Source organism: Pipistrellus kuhlii, unplaced genomic scaffold, assembly GCF_014108245.1.
Source record: "Pipistrellus kuhlii isolate mPipKuh1 unplaced genomic scaffold, mPipKuh1.p scaffold_m20_p_39, whole genome shotgun sequence".
Taxonomy (NCBI): domain Eukaryota; kingdom Metazoa; phylum Chordata; class Mammalia; order Chiroptera; family Vespertilionidae; genus Pipistrellus; species Pipistrellus kuhlii.
Window position 1 is genome coordinate 2875510 of NW_023425539.1, and position 17459 is coordinate 2892968.

The 17459-nt window shown below is 40.4% G+C and overlaps 2 protein-coding genes across 17 annotated transcripts in view; one reads left to right on the forward strand and one right to left on the reverse strand.

Moving 5' to 3' along the window:
• EFCAB5 (EF-hand calcium binding domain 5) overlaps positions 1 to 527 on the reverse strand; it is an 88729-nt gene extending 88202 nt beyond the window's left edge. Inside the window, exon 1 of the mRNA XM_045570981.1 lies at positions 486 to 527. Within this exon, the coding sequence (XP_045426937.1) occupies positions 486 to 527 (42 nt within the window). The remainder of the gene's footprint in view (positions 1 to 485) is intronic.
• Positions 528 to 12210: 11683 nt separating this feature from the next.
• SSH2 (slingshot protein phosphatase 2) overlaps positions 12211 to 17459 on the forward strand; it is a 211806-nt gene continuing 206557 nt past the window's right edge. For 3 of the 16 annotated variants that reach the window (XM_045571042.1, XM_045571047.1, XM_045571048.1), the window contains exon 1: positions 12213 to 12553. Coding sequence is in view for 4 of the 16 variants with exons in the window: in XM_036408669.2 (XP_036264562.1) it covers positions 12491 to 12553 (63 nt within the window). In the remaining 12 variants the exon portion in view is untranslated. Of the gene's footprint in view, positions 12554 to 17459 lie in introns of all 16 variants that reach the window. The other 13 variants (XM_036408667.2, XM_045571043.1, XM_036408669.2 and 10 more) reach the window with 9 other exon arrangements.

Here is a 17459-nt window from a genome sequence, read left to right on the forward strand (position 1 = left end):
TGCACAAAAGTCGTGCACAGGTAAGGTCCCTAGCCCGGGCCAGCAATCAGGGCCGATCGGGCTTTCTGAATGCTGGCTGGGGCCTTCCCTCCCCAAGCTGCCGGCTGCAGGCCAGAGCCTTTCTTCCCCAGCTGCCAGCTGCCAGCCAGGGCCTCCTTTCATTCAGCGCCACCTCCTGGTGATCAGCACATGTCATAGCTAGCAGTCAAACTCCCAAGGGGACAATTTGCATATTAGCCTTTTATTATATAGATAAGGTATGTCAACCAACTAGAAGCAGGCCACTGCTTTTTAGTCGATCCCCCCCCCCTTTTATTTTCTTCTTTTTTTTTTTTTGCATTTTTGTCAAAATCTGATGCAGAATACTTCAACTAAAAAGAATTAATTAAATGATAGAGTATGATATTTCATCTAATTCTCCCAAGAAAACTGAGTCTCAAATCCTCTCATGGTTAAATGATTAGGCATCTATTTAGGCCAGGTACCTGAGCAGGTTTGGGTTCTTCTTGATTTGCTGACTCACTCATTTGGACCAGTGAAAAATATCATCAAATGGTAGAGGAAACTATTCGCAGACCATTATTAATAAAAAATAAAAAAAAGAGAGAAAGACAGTATTAATAGACAACAAAAGGTACTCTGAAAGATCAAAATCTCCCCTGACCCTCACCACATCCCACCATTCTATTGAATGGTAATGAGTTCTCAACTGTTAAATTTTTCAAACTGTAATACTGTTATTTCTGTTATTACTGACCAAAGCTAGATTAATGCTAAGCTAGTGCTCAGGAAGACAGGAAAACTCACCCCAGCAATCATTACTATTATCATTAAGAAAAAACACCAGCAACAGTAATGCAATTGAATTTTTAAAAACATTGTCATTCTTTGAAATAGCAAACAAGATGAGGTGAAGTAAAACTTTGATGGCTACCTAATTCATGTGAGAAAGGCTGACAAGACATTAGAATAATAATCTCACTAAAAAGCATTTTTTTTGGAAGGGGAATTCTGAAAGGAATGTGATTTATCTGTTTTATTTATTCATATTAAGGAATTAAATTGGATAATTACCAAGTCCCCACTTCATTGCAAATGACTATAGATTCAACCACAGATTATCAAAATCACTTCTGTGCCAAAATTAATTTAAGACTTTGTGAATGTTTAGTCTAGTCTGTGCTGTGTAAAAAGCAAATTTATATTCATGGCCTCTATCTCTAGGGCAGTTACAATCTAGGGACTCTTTAATCTGAAATATTATGCTTATAATGTACTAGAATATTCGCCTTTTTATCAACATAACACATGATATAGTTGAATAAACCAAAAGTACTGCCTTTGGAGACAACAGATTCCAACACTTAAAAAATAGCTGCCTTGAAGCCTTTTTGAAGCAGTTCATATATAAACTAGATTTGTTTGATAGGTCCCAATTGTACATTCTCACAGACTGCTTTCTTTGCTTATAGTGTCCCATCTCCTGAAACTGCTAAGAAGCATCCTTCCATTTCTGCATTTGTAGGAAGTTATACAGAATTGCATTCTGTTTTGTTTGGCATTACATTTAAGCTACCTGCTTGATAGCCTGACAGAAGTGTCCAGTAAGAATCTGAATGCCACTGAAATATATTATGATGCATTTGTAGGAAGTTATACAGAATTGCATTCTGTTTTGTTTGGAAACACCCAGATAAATTCAACTCAGGAAACTTTATTTGGGTGCCTTCTATATGCAGGTAAACACTGGGGTTAAAAACATGAATCAGGCCTGCCTTTAAGGGGTTCCCAGGTTAGTGAGGGAAAAACGAATAAACAGATGCAACTCACTTTGCAAAGTGCAAAAGTACAGGCACATACAAAATTTCCAGGAACACAGAGGATTAAGTGATATCTTTTTCTAGAGAGATCAGGGAATTTTTCACAGAAAAATAGATTTTCAAGCTGTATTCAGGGACTAGAAAGACCTTTTGTATAAAGGTGTGGGGAAAATTATTTGAGGCAGAACGAACAATACACACACAAGAGGATATGAAAGTTCAAAAAGTGTTTGAAGCATTCATGTAATAGATTATCTATATATATAAAAGCCTAAGTGACTGTTTGACCATTCAACCGTTTGACTGGTAGCTATGATACACATTGACCACCAGGAGGCAGATGCTCAGTGCATAAGCATGGAAACATGGAACAGGCTGATGAATCTCAGAAGAAAAGGGGGAAGGGAGGAGGGCAGGAAGAGATTAACCAAAGATCTTATATGCATACTAGAGGCCTGGTGCTTGATAGTCTGACAGAAGTGTCCAGTAAGAATCTGAATGCCACTGAAATATATTATGATGCATTTGTAGGAAGTTTTGCAGAATCAAGACCACTGGAAAATGATGGAAGCATTGTCCAGTCTAAATAGCATTACTTTGCATCTGAATTACTCAAAGTGTACAGCATTCTGCACACCTCACACTCCCACCCATAAGATTCTAGAGTCATTCCACTTAGGTTGTTGGCTGTGAGCTACCCTTTGTAAATTTAGTCTAGGACTCTGCACACATACACTCCCAATAGATTTGTAAATTGGTGACTTGCAGCATTAGGCATCTTGGTTGGCAAGACTATCAGTCATATATAAAGAGCAGCCAATTATCCTTGAGGAAGGGGTTTCCCGGTATAAAAAAGAAATCATACATTATTCTGATTACTCAGACTACTAAAAGATATTTGATTTAATTAGATTTGTTATGAATCTTGATCCACTGAGTATCGATAGAAAATGTCTTTGTAGGAAGTTGCTAGTGTAGCTCATCCAGTAACAATAGCTAGAGAAGAAGAAAAAAGGCTTAATGTAAAACTTTCTTGATGAACACTTAAAAGTAAAGCTAAGGCCCTAACCGATTTAGCTCACTGGATAAAGCATTGGCTAATGGACTGAAGGGTCTCATGTTAGATTCTAGTCAAGGGCATGTACCTCAGTTGCAGGCTTACTCCCTAGTCCTGGTTGGGGCATGTGCGGGAGGCAAGCAATTAACATGTCTATCTCACATCATGTTTCTCTCTCTGTCTCTCTCTCCTCCTCCCTTTGACTTTGTCTAAAAAAAATCAATGGAAAAATATCCTGCGATAAGGATTAGCAACAACAAAATAGCTACTATAATTTGCTAATATATATGCAATATAAAAAAAGTAAATATATAAAATATGTGTGTATAGAGGGGAGTAAAAGGGTAGAGTTTTTGTGTGTGATTGAAATTATCTGCTTAAAATAAATTTTGCATCTATTAGATGTTTATATTTCATGTTAACCACAAAGCAAAAATCCAAAGGAGATACACAAAAGATAAAGAGAAGGGAATCAAAACATACTATGGAAAATTATCTGTTCACAAAGGAAGGCAAAAGAGGAGAAAGGAACTATAAAACATTCAGAAAACAATAACATGACATTAGTAAGTTCTTACCTATTAACCATTGCTCTAAATGTAAATGAATTAAATTCTCCCATCAAAATGCATAGAGTTGCTTAGTGGATTACACAAACAAGACCCAATTATATGATAACTACAAGAGACTCACATCAGTTTAAGGGACACATATAGACGAAAGTGAAGGTATGTAAAAAGAGATTCCATGTAAAGGGAAAACCAAAAGAGACAAAATAGGCTATAAGCCAAAAACTGTAACAAATACATTATATAATTAATTATAAAGGGTTCTATTCTTCAAAAATTATGGTTGCAGACTTGTGACATAAATTGAATTCACAATCTAGCTATGTTACTTATGTAAAAATTGGGGCACTGATTGGTAATAAGGGGGACCCTGAAATTTAGAATGGTGACATTTAATTGGACTAGGAGACTGAGAATCTCAAACATATGAGCCACTATGAGCCTCTTTTGCCAATGGAAGCAGTTTGTTCTCCTGTGTTTGTGGGGACTAGCCTTCTCTTAATTGAAAACATTGTAATAATCTTATCTTGGGCAATAGCTTTGCAGGGGGCTGCCCATTTTCCTCAAGATTCACAACAACAACCTCTTATTTCTAGTAAAATTATTACTAAAATCAGATCTTGAAATAATCCAACAGAGCAAATACAAAGTATGACCAGGAGGAAATGGCTTTTATAGCAAAAGATTTTCACTATTTGCTTACATAGTGGCAGAAACTCAGGGAATGTGTGCTAATATATTATAAGGGAGTTAAAGCAAGGAGCACTGGTCTGGTTAGAATTTCTTGCTATGGGTACATTTATCAGGAAGTAAGGATTTAATGTGTTAGCATTTATAGCTGGGAGTGACACTAACCATTTGGTGAGTTCACTAAAACATAGACTCCACAGTGGCCTATGTTTATTCAAATTGAGCTACCAGAACTTCCTTAACATAACACAATGAGATCCAAAGGCTTAGGGAGACAAGAATTTTGAAATAGATTTATCACATATGACCTCCACATCTACTACCCCAAGTACATCTCCCTAGAGGACTTAGGGGACATTACTAAGGCACTGAAAAATACATTAGAGAGTGGGAGTGCTTGCGTCCTTGGAAAGCTCTGTGGTAGCTTTCATCCGTAGGCTGGGCATGATGGGATGATCCATTTCAAAGCATCAGAGGTCAATGTCAGTGTTTAACCACCAAAGACAAGGTGAGTACATTTACCATAAAGAGAAGTATAGATATAGTGGTAATCAGGTATTTTGACCCTTAGTGATCTTTATGGCTAAATGATTATGGTGGTCCTAGGAATAAAATAGATGGCCAGTTTGCTGAAATGTTGATCAACTACACATAATATTTAAAATCCAGCAGAAACCGGTTTGGCTCAGTGGATAGAGCATCAGTCTGCGGACTGAAGGGTCCCAGGTTCGATTCAGGTCAAGGGCATGTGCATGGGTTGTGGGCACATCCCCAATAGGGGGTGTGCAGGAGGCAGCTGGTAGATGTATCTCTCTCATCGATGTTTCTGGTTCTCTATCCCTCTCCCTTCCTGTCTGTGAAAAATCAATAAAAATATATTAAAAATAATAAAATAAAAATAAAAATCCACATATGGTGGAAAAAATATTACTTCAGTCACCACAGTGGAAAATTCAGACCTTTTACCCAGTTTCCAAACCTAAGTCTCTTAACTGAAAGGAAGGCTGAATCCCCTTAAAGGAGAATTCTGCAGCACTGCCATTAATATACGCTGAAAATATTCCTCTGTCTTTTCCACAGGGATGTCTGGCCATTTTGTAAAATGATGGTGTGCTAGGGAAAAAGAAATATCTGGGTTTTTAGAGATTTCTAAATATTGGCACCAAATTTATGTTAATTCCTGGGGGCCCAAAATATCACTTCAGTGTACCAGTTTAAGTGGGGGCTTGTAGTGGACAAGTGAGAGACAGTCTTTTAAAAAAAAATCTTTATTGTTGAAAGTATTACATATGTCCCTTTGATTCCCCAATCGAACTCCGAGAGATAGAGTCTTAATTCAAGTTTGAATCATAGGGGGCTGAGTGGGTCCATAGAACCACTAGGTAGTGACTTAATCAGTTCCTGGATATATAATTAAACTGATATTATTCTGATAACTGTCAGCATTTTCATATTGGTTCTCTGATCCTGGAATAAGGACCATTATAGACTGAAGGGTCAAGTTAAAGACCTTAGAAATCCCCCCGCCCACACATACACACATACCAGGAAAGTAAACAAAAATTATTGCTTTATTGGGAGAGCAGAATGTGGGATTATAGAGATTAATGACACCAATAAAGATCTGAAAGAAACAGAGGTGATGAAACCTATCTCATGCCAGTTTAACTTTCCTGTTTGGCCTGTGAACACGGTGGATGGATCTTGGAGAATGACTGTAAATTATTATAAATTTAATTAGGTGATGCCTTCAGGAAGAGCTGCTCTTCTATAGGTAGTATCTTTACTGGAATAAATCAACATAGCCTCTACCATTTGGTAGACAGCTATTGAACTGGAAAATGCTTACTTTTCCATACAAATTGGCAAGGAACATCAGAAGCAATTTGCTTTTACTAGGCAGGGCTGACGATATAACATCACAGTCTTGCCCTGCAATTACATCAGTTCTCCTATTCTCTGCCATATTGTAGCCCAGAAAGATATTGAGCATCTCAGCCTTCCAGTCAGCATTGAATTGCTCTAGTACATTGAAGATGTTATACTAATTGGATCTGGGGAGCAGGAAGTAGCAAATAAGAAAAAAGAACTATCAGAGTCAAATATAATTTATACCTATAAATTTTGAATCATTGTGAAAGTGTTTTAAATTTCTCAGCTATTTATATAAAATAAGTGCTCATCAATAATGACTAGCTGTCTCTCAATTGATGTTTCTATCTCTCACTCTCTCTCCCTTCCTCTCTCTCTAAAATAAATAAATAAATAAATAAATAAATAAATAAATAAATAAAATAATGACTACCAAGTGATCATTGTTAAACTCTCTTTTTGAGGAATTACATAGTTATTTCAATCACAAACGTTACATTAAAATGTTATGTGTATAGCCCTTGCCAGTTTGGTTCAGTGAATAGAGTGTCAGCCTGCGGATTAAAGGGCCCTAAATTAGATTCTGGTAGAGGACATATATCCAGGTTGTGGGCTTAATCCCCAGTGGGGGGCACGCAGAAGGCAACCGATCAGTGGTTCTCTCTCATCATTGATGTTTCTATTTCTACCTCCCTCTCCTTTCTCTCTGAAAAAAAAATAAAATTAAAGTTATGTTTCCAGATATAATCTCAAGTTTCTTCACTAAAATTTTTAGAATAATTTACTTAGAAGCATAATATAAAATTAATATTTATCATCCTTAATATGTTTATCTTATTTTTCTCATTATATAATATAAAGAAAACAACTTTTTCCATCCAGCCCATACAGTTGGCCTTCAAATCCCCTTTAATTTACCCCAGTGTGCTACACAAATATCATTTCTATGGATGTTAAGATGTGAAAAAAGACTGAGAAGCACTGCTTTAACTTCAGATCAGGATTCTTAACCTCAATTAATTTTAGTAAATGTATGAAATATGGAAGTGTATCTTTCTGGAGAGGTGATTAATAGTTTTCATCAGGTTTAAAGCTTAAGAACCAGCTGGTCTCAGGAATTTCAGAACTTCCCCTATAATTTCACCCCCAAAGAAGAAATGATACAAATTAAGGATTAATTGAACTCCAACAGCAGAAACAGGTAATTATCATGGGTGAGAAGAATAAAGGTGCTATTAATGGAAGTAGGAGGACTTTTATCTTTTTGGCGCACTCTTGTGGGAATATTGCTCTTAGTCTCTCTTCTCAAATTCAACCAGTAGAGTAAGAGGATTCTAGGATTTTTCTCTCTATTTGAATTAGAGATCTTCTCTCTCAGATCACCTGAAGACCAGGTAGGAACCAGGGTGGAGCCCAAGGAAAAGTAGGTATAAATGGGGCAGAGAGCATAGATTTCAAATGTTCACATGTGATCCAGCTCAGTTCACAAAGCAACTATATTGGGATCTGCAGCCAAAGCTTTAAATCCAATATCATAAAGCCCACATTTGCCTAGACCTTTTCCTCTGTGTGTCTAAAATACTTCGTACATATCTACACACACACACACACACACACACACACACACACATATATTGGGTCGGCACCTAAGTAATTGCGGGTTCCACACATATATGGCTTCAGTTGAATTTTTAGGTTTGCAGACGTAGTACAAATGTAAAACACATTTTGTTATTTGATAGTTGGCTATTCAGCTGTTAATCAGTAAAAAAAGTTTTTTGATCTGTTTTGTAGTTTTCGTTTGGCGTTCATTGAAAAATGGAAAATCAAAAGGAACATTTTGTCATATTTTGCTTTTTTATTTCCGCAAAGGGAAAAATGCATCGCAAGCTCATAAAAAGTTATGTGCTGTTTATGGTGACGAAGCCTTAAAAGAACGGCAGTGTCAAAATTGGTTTGCCAAATTTCGTTCTGGTGATTTTTCACTCAAAGATGAAAAACGCTCTGGTCGTCCAGTTGAAGTTGATGACGCCCTAATCAAAGCAATAATCAATTCAGATTGTCACAGTATAACACGTGAGATTGCAGAGAAGCTTCATGTATCACATACATGCATTGAAAATCACTTAAAACAACTTGGCTATGTTCGAAAACTCGATACATGGGTTCCTCACGAACTGAAAGAATCACAGTTAACGCAACGCATTAGCAGCTGCGATTTGCTAAAGAAACGTAATGAAAATGATCCATTTTTAAAACGACTGATAACTGGTGATGAAAAATGGGTTGTTTACAACAATATCAAGCGGAAAAGATCGTGGAGCAGGCCAGGTGAACCAACTCAAACAACATCAAAAGCTGATATTCATCAAAAGAAGGTTTTGTTATCAGTTTGGTGGGATTACAAAGGAATTGTCTACTTTGAACTCTTACCACCCAACCGAACGATCAATTCTGATGTCTACATTGAACAACTAACAAAATTAAACAATGCAATTGAAGAAAAGCGGCCCGAATTGACAAATCGAAAAGGTGTTGTATTCCATCATGACAATGCAAGGCCACACACATCTTTGGTCACTCGGCAAAAATTAATGGAGCTTGGTTGGGATGTTTTGCCACATCCACCATATAGTCCTGACCTTGCACCATCTGATTACTTTTTGTTTCAATCTTTACAAAACTCCTTGAATGGTAAAAATTTCAATAATGATGATGATGTCAAATTGTACCTGATTCAGTTTTTTGCTAATAAAAACCAGAAGTTTTTTGAACGTGGGATTATGATGCTGCCTTAAATATGGCAAAAGGTCAATGATCAAAATGGGCAATACATTACAGAATAAAGTTATTTAGTTCCATGAAAAAATTGTCTTTGATTTTCTTTTAAAAATACGCAATTACTTAGTTGCCGACCCAATATATATATATATATCTACATATATATATCTACATATACATATATATATATATATCTACATATATATATCTACATATATATATATATATATATATATATATATATATATATATATATATATATATATATATATATATTAGAGGCCCAGTGCATAAAAACTCATGCACTGGAGTGGGGCTGTCCCTCACCCTGGCCTGCCTCCTCTCACAGTTCAGGAGCCCTCTGGGTGGGAAGCAACCCCAGTGATCAGGGGAAAGCAACGCCCCATCACACCCCTGCTGCTGCCACTGCCAGCAGCATAACCCTTGGCCAGCCCTGGTTACTGGAGCCTCAGGCAGTCCTGGGCAGCTGGGCAGCCAACATCCGAGGCTTGCTTGTGCCTTGAGCCAACCCTGGGCAGCTGGGGGGCTGAGAGGACTGGGGGACTCTGGAAGCCGGTGCACAGAATGGTCAGGCCCATCTTGGGGCAGGCCTGGCCTTGCTACTCCTGCAGCCCCAGTGGGGCTGAGGGGACTGGGCACTGCCATCTTGTGGCTGTGGGTGCTACCATCTTTGAGAATGGGGCAGTCAATTAGCATATTCCCTCCTTATTGGCTGTGGGTGCCGCCATCTTTGAGGGCTGGGCAGTCAGTTAGCATATTCCCTTGGGGACTAGCAGTGATGACAAGCCATACCACCACTAAACCCTATTGTCCTTATTTGATGTGGTTTCCCCAGCTAACAGACTATGAGGCTGTTAAGAGAGTAGATAGACTCTTATTTTGTTCTTAAAAGTGTCTACATATTATACACATTCAAGGTGAATAAATGCCCTGACTGGTTTGGCTCAGTGAATAGAGCGTCAACCTGCGGACTTAAAGGTCCCAAGTTCGATTCCAGTCAAGGGCATGTACCTTGGTTGTGGGACACATCCCCAGTAGGGAGTGTGCAGGAGGCAGCTGATCAATGTTTCTAACTATCCCTCTCCCTTTCTCTCTGTAAAAAAATCAATAAAGTATATTTTAAAAAATTAAGGTGAATAAGCTAAAAAAAATTGCACCAATAATTTCTACATCTTCGTTTTCTTAAAAACTCATATACCAGGAAGAGATACTTCCCCTGTAAATTAATAAATTAAGTTCCTGATACAAACTTAATGTGAATTTATGATCCCAATTTTGACCAGGGTTGTATCACCTCAGATATGTTGTGTAAAAAGGTTCCATGCCTACCTACAGATGAGACATGTTAACCAAGAATCTACTACTCCTACTATTAAGGTATGAATCATCTTTAGTTATTTTTGTTCCCTTTTTGCTAGATGCTATTTTCTACACATAGGGTACACTCAGCAGAAGCTAACTGAACTTGGAACAAACTTTAGAAACTAATGATCTTAATTACATACAAGGCTTTGCAGTTTACAACTGCAATTTACCGTACACCATTCTCATTTGATCACAAGAATCCTGTGAATTAGAGCTTTACTGTAGAGATGAAGAAACGAAAACTCAAAAAGTTTAAGCCATTTGCTTAAGGTTTGAGAGCTGGGATTAGAAGCCTATGGCAGTGCTCTTTCCCACTGTAAGATTAATGAAATTGTCTCTCTTGTCTTCCAAAAGAATTCTTTAAGATTATATTGCTACACAAAAGTAGAGTGCTGTCTCTGAGTCAGTAAGAAAGTCAATATATAAGTACATTTCTAAGAACTATTGATTTGAATAATTTTTTCTAGAATGGTTCTTTGTTTTATAAGCCACATGTTTCATTTCAGTTCATTCAGCTTCCAGCTATGTATATCTCTGGCTCTGCATACAGCTGCTCTGTTTGGTCTTCTAAGCACTGATTCAGAGTTCTTACTTCTGAACTTTTATCTACTCTTTTTCCTGTTTACCAGGTAGCTCTGGGAAAAACAGTCAAGGTGGTTTAATCTGTGAATCATACATCTTTAATTGTCTCGCAGGCATTCTTGACAACCACCAGGGGGCAAAAGCCGACCAGCTGGCTTCTCTGTGATACGCTGCTTCTCCATAGGACAGACAGTACAGTACGCGGACCCTCGGTGTCTGATTCTCCATGGAACCGCCCTGCTAATTATGTCAAGCCCAGGGCCCCTGGGAGAGAACAAAGGCTCGGCGCAGAGGGCCCTATGGCACTTCCCATACAGAAGCCAGAAGGCGCTCAGCAGCCCTGTCGGGTGTAAAAGCAGCAACGGAGATCCCAGAGTCTGGGTGACAAACAGGAGGAGGTGGGCTTCAGTAACTGCACTCTCCGGAATGTGTTTTCCACAGCTTTGTTGTGCATGCTGGTGTTCACCAGAGCATCCATTCAAACGGAGCAATAGCTTTGTCAGTTTTCTCTGGGTAACCCATGGTATTTGCGTAGTGTCTTCTTTCTCCCTTTGTAATCCTGATGTTCCATTATCTCCTTGGCTTAATGGGCTGCGGACGGCTTGTCTTTAAGAATCGGGCTCCTTTGAAATAATAGCTCATCTGCATTTCACACGTGTCTACGAAATAATGAAATACAGAAACAAGGTGAAGAAACCTCTAGAAGAAAAACCCTGGTTAATTTCCTCCCAGTAGGAAGCAAGTGGCAGGTACCTGGCAGATTGGACCCTCAGCACTCGGAGCCCAGCCCTCTGGGCCTGGCAGGCGCCCTCAGCCTCTCTTTACCTCAGGAATAATGAATGAGTCCTTGACAGGGGCCCGGGGAATAGAGGACCCGGGGGGGGGGGGGGGGGGGGGGGGGGAAAGGGGTGCCATGAAGCGCCCCGGGGAATACAATGAAAAATCTTTCAAAAAGGCTCGTCCTAAGACATGCACGGGCTCTGAGGCAGAAGGGTGGAAAGGATGAGAGAAAGCCCGCGAGCCCGGGTCCGAGGAAGGTGACAAACTCGAGTCCCGCTCACGCCGGGTTGGTTTCCAGCCCGTAAACCCCACCCCCGCTCCGAAAGGGGGTCCGAGTCCCGCGGAGCCCGTTCCCCCCGGAGAACCTGTGTGGGCGTCAGGTTTTCACCTCAGTTTCTCGGCCCTGAGGTGGGGTGAGCCGTGCGCCCACCTCAGAAAATGGTTATCTGTGGGGAGCTGGGGCTCCAGCGCCCCTCCAGCCCCGGGCCCGGCCACCCCCCACCCGACTCCGTCACCCGCCGCCGCGGACTGGCGACGCGAGAGCCCGGCGCGAGGGCGGGACCCGGGAGGGGGCGGCGGCGGCGGCGGCGGCGCACTCTCCCGGCGGCTTCCGGCAACTCAGGGGTTAGCGCGGCGGCGGCGCGCGCCGAGGGGAGAGGCGGTTGCTGACAGGTGGCGCCTGCGCACTGGGAGCGCTCATTGTGCCCCGCAGCTGCCGAACCGCCCGTCAGCCCGCCCGCCCGCCCGCCGCCCGCTCGGTGCGTTGGTCTGCGAGAGGCCGGGCGGTGGGTGCGGAGCCTGCGGCCGTCCCCGCGGCCTCCTCCTCCTCCTCCCCGTTCCCTCCTCTCCCCCCCCGACCCTCGCACTCCTTTCCCCGTTCCGGCTCCGTCACCCTCCCGCCCCTCACACTCAGGACGAGAATGCCCTGCCCGGAACAGCCCAGCAGCGCCTAGATGGCTTTGGTCACGGTCCAGCGATCGCCGACCCCCAGCACCACCTCCAGCCCCTGCGCCTCGGTGAGTCTCCGCCGCGGCTGCCCGGCTCGCTTCTGTCACTGCGGCTCCGCTTTGCCTCAACGGGTCCCGCCGAGCGCCACTGCGCACGCGCCGCGCCGCTTCCCAGGCCTTGGCACCCGGCTGCCGCGAACCCCCCACACCCCCCATCTCCCAGGCGAGCCGCAGGAGCGACGGAACGTTGGTTTCTGGCCCCCTCGCTCTGGGCACCGAGCTCTCACAGCCCTCGCCCGAACCCCCCGGTGGCATGCTCTCCTACGGCTTGAGCACTTCCTTTCGGGAATGAGTCATTCTGGCTCTTCACCCTCCTCCCTCCTTTTCCCTCCGTTGCTTTGCTGCAGGGAGAGGACCATGGGACTCCGGCGTTGCCCCTTTTACATCCATCCACGCCCGCTTACCCGCACCCATGCCATGGGCCCGTGTTCGAGCACTGCACACCCTTCCGCAGGCTCGCTCTCTGCCTTCACCGAGTCGCTTGCTGTCTTTCCTGTGTTCTGTACTGTTCGGGCTTCACTGGACTGCTGAACGGTAGTTACTCCTCGGTCTTTTCCCTCCTTCAACTCCCCCCCCACCCCACCCCACCACCACCACCACCACCACCAGAGTGTGGTTGTGGTCTCTGCTTCTTGAACTTATCTTTTCCTCTGTATGAGAACCCCAAAAGCATCTGGCGCTGCATGATGACCAATGCCAATTCATTTACATCTTACAGACATTTATGCCTTACACTTACTGCTCATGATCACGTTTGTATGGCTCGTTAGTTCAGATGCCTATGCCAGGGAGGCAGGCTTCCAGCAGGAACATACCCAGTAGCCAGCCTTTTCCTGCTGGGCCCTTCTTCGCCTTCTTTCCTCATCCCGCCCCCACTCTTGTGCACACTATTCTTTTAGGCTTTGTTTTTGAAAATACTCTTTTTCTCCCCCCCAAAATAAAAGATTGCACCAGGCGGGAGAAATGGGATCTTTCATTGAAAAGTAATCCAGATGTTTTAGAGGGAAGCAGACTGAATAAAGCTATGGGCAATTGGGAAAACCGTCTTGAACTTCCTACAGAATTGTAATTTTTAAACTGTGTTAGTGGATTTAGTAGTTTAAAGTTGCAAAAAGATATTCAATAAACACTGTGTCACCTTCCACTGTAAAAAAAAAAATCAGCTTACTCTTCTGTTTATATGTTAACTGGCTTGTAATTTTAACAGTTTCCTGAATTGCAAAATTTTGTATACAGTGGTGGTTTCTTTCTTTTCCCCTTAAGCTTTCTTTTGCCTTTTGTGTTATCAAATTGACAAATATATCCTAATTCTGGAAGTGATTATATTTCATAGGTTAATTTACCTTGTGTTATTCCAGAGACCAGAACTAGGATCCTTGGGTAGAAGTTCAGGGAGGCAGATTTCTAATGATTGTAAACAAGAATTTTGTAACAATGGAATGGACTGCCTTGCAAAATAGTGAGTGCCCGTTGCTGAAAGTATTCAAGCAAAGTCTGGAGGCCTTTTGCCTAGAAGGTAATAGAAAGTATTCCTGAAATGGGGAGACTTCTAAGGCTTTTTCAAAGGTTCTGTGATTTGAAAATAATTGCCCTTCAAAGGTAGAAAACCGTTTAAGGTCCTCTGAACACAAGTGTCATGGGGATAGAAATTTAATATACAATACTTCATTATTATATATGGTACTTTATGCCAGTTTTTGGAAAGTCATTAACATACTGTCAGACCATCTTAATTTATTCCACTAGTGAACTCTTTGAGGATAGTGGTTGCCAGGATTGATTTTGTTTAAAAAGCAACAGAAGATTAGTAGAATCATGCAAATAAACTAGAACCCAGTATTATAGTGACATAATTTTTCTTGGTCACTGTTGAAAACATGTATGCTGTCATAATATATGAACATCAAGTTATCATACTATTTTTCTTGAGGTGAATGATTAGTATACATTAAGACTACATCTATGATTAAATTCATGCCACTTGATATGACTTAATTAGACAAACTTGGGTTATTTTAGAGTCTTTAGGTATGTTAATAGTCACTTTTGACATAAGTAATTAAATTAGTCATGTGGTTAGCTCACTTGCTGAGCTAAATGACTGATGTTTCTACATCTACTTGCTATACTAGCCTGGTTATTTCAGTTGTTTATATGTGGCCGAAGGTGTAAAGGAATCCTGGGACTGGGGTATGTGTGTGTGTGTGTGTGTGTGTGTGTGTGTGTAACTAAACATTAATAAATGATTGATGAGCCAATTACCTTTCCCTTTAAATTGTCTTCCCAGTTCAATTCATCCAAAGCTGTGTTCAGCTGAGTTGGCTCCTGATCCTTGTAGTCCAGCCTGTGTTTCAGTATGCTGTCTGAATTGCATATATTTGCTGTTGTATCTTTTGCTTTATGAATAGGTTGAGTTGTTGATTTTTTATTTATTTTTATTTTTAAAACATATTTTATTGATTTTTTACAGAGAGGAAGGGAGAGGGATAGACAGTTAGAAACATCAATCAGCTGCCTCCTGTACACCCCCTACCTGGAATGTACCTGCAACCAAGGGATATGCCCTTGACTGGAATCGAACCTGGGACCCTTCAGTCCATAGGCCAATGCTCTATCCACTGAGCCAAACTGGTTAGGGTGAGTTGTTGATTTTTTAAAAATGAGCAAAAAGAATCTGGAGGGTCATGAAAGGAGAAACTTAATTTTGTAGTCTGGAAATTTATATTTTTTAATCATAGTAAGCATTTTATTATATATTTTTAGTACAGGAATTTAAAAATTTTAGTAGTGTCAGTTTTTCAGTATTCTTTCATTAGGGATTAAACAAATCTACTGGGTGTGAATGATTATTATAGATATTAATATGTATAAGAGGTATACTCTATCAGGATCATGTAATCAGGATAGGATGAAGAAAAAAATATAAGGAAAGAGGATAGAGAAGGAGAGTGAGGGAAATGATACTGTATATACATGAATAGTCAGTTTGTAATGATAAGTATTGTCTGAATTCAGATTAAGGTAAATTCACTAATGGCAAAAAGTAATATCAATCTCTAAATCTCTTGGGCCTTTCTCTATGCCAGACATCATGCTAAGGGCTTGACATGGATTGAGTGACTCATTTACTCCTCACAATATGCCCCAGGGAAATTGCTATTATCCCCATCTTACAGATGGAAGAAACTGAGGCAAAGAGCAAATAAGGAATATGCTCAGTGACACTCAATTGCTGAAGCTGTAGTTTAAACCCAGATGTGTCTAAATAGAATCTGCCATCTTTTTCCTTTGTGGTATTCAAAGGGAGGTATACAAAATATGTGGCTCTTGAACTAGCCCTTGAATGATCGGCTGAATTTCTATAAGTTGAGCTGGAAGCTAGAAAGTAGAGAATATTCTAGGTGGAGGAAAGCTATTTATACCAAGACTTAGAGGCAGAAAAGTACAAGGCATATCTGAAGGACTTAGGCCAATTTGAGGAAGAATTTGGAAAGAATAATAGGCAATAAAGGCGAAGAGGCAGCTACACAGGGACTGCTGGTCTTAGGAGTGTGAACTTGATAGAGAAGATAATGCAACGTCCTCAGAGATTTTTGAACAGATGTGATCTCTGGTATTTTAAGAAAATTAATCTGGAAGCTGTGGGCTAGAAGGATTTGACAGAGGGAAAGGCCATGAGTGGATCCAGTTAGAGGATGTTACAGTAGATAATAAAGGCTTGAATTGGGAATGTGAGTGATAATGGAAAGAAAGGGACAGATTTTAGGGATTGTGGAAAGACAGAAAGGACTTGGGGATTGATTTGGTATAGGGAAGGAGGAGTCATAGATGCCAGCTCTAGGAATATATTGTTATTCCTAGATAATAAGTGTGTCCTAATTAATTGGAAATTTAAGAATTATCTTTTTCCCTCTGTTCTTTCTGCTATGAATTTTCAAAATGGATACCCATATTGATCTAGGGTCATACAGGACAGCGAACTGCTACAAAAATCTTTTAGTCTTCTGTAGTGCTTTATACTTCTCAGAATGTTTTTGTGATCATGATTTAAAACTATCTAGAGTAGCTTTGTAAGTTATGCAAGACAGGTTACCGAGGTTAAAAGACTCGCTGAGGGTTATAAAACTGGTTGGTGTAAGAACCTGAACTAGACGTAAGTTTCTTGGCTCTTGGTTACCTCTCTTTCCATGGAGTGATAAGAGAAACAGCATTAGTTTCTGATCCCGAGAATTTGACTGCCAGTATAGTAAAGAAACCAATACTTGAGATACAATCAAGAACTCACACTCTCTTTGGAGTTCATTTATATTGTAATCTTGAATACCTAGAACAGAATTATCCAACTCCGTGCAGATCATGTTTAGTTAATACCCTTATTTAAAGCCTTGGGCATTTAATTTCCTTAACTCTCAGAAGATTATAAAATAGGAATGAAAAGTGTGGCACTGCTACTAAAGACAGGCTCCTTATAGTTCTGGGAAATGATAACTGTGATGGTTTTACAGCAAGGGAGGAGGAAGAAAACCTGTAGATAGCTGTCCTAAGGAAAAACATAGCACTTACGGGCTACTTAATGTAAGGACAAATACCCACCTAAGATTCAGTACTCCCTCAGAGCTAATATTACAATATATGATCATATAGATGATCCTGAATATCATAAGAAGGCTTAATCTTGTTTTGTCTTGATTTAAGCAGTCAGGATTGAGTAAAGTATATTTTTAGATAGATGTTCATCCAAGTTTCATCAAAAATTTGATGTTTAAAATATACATTTTAATTAATTGGGAAATTTATTTACATATATATCTTATTTCCTGATAATGATAGATAAGTAAGATATTCTTGAATTATATATATTCAAATATGACCCACCCCTCTTTCCCTAAGCAGAGAAAATAAAATCATAGCAAAC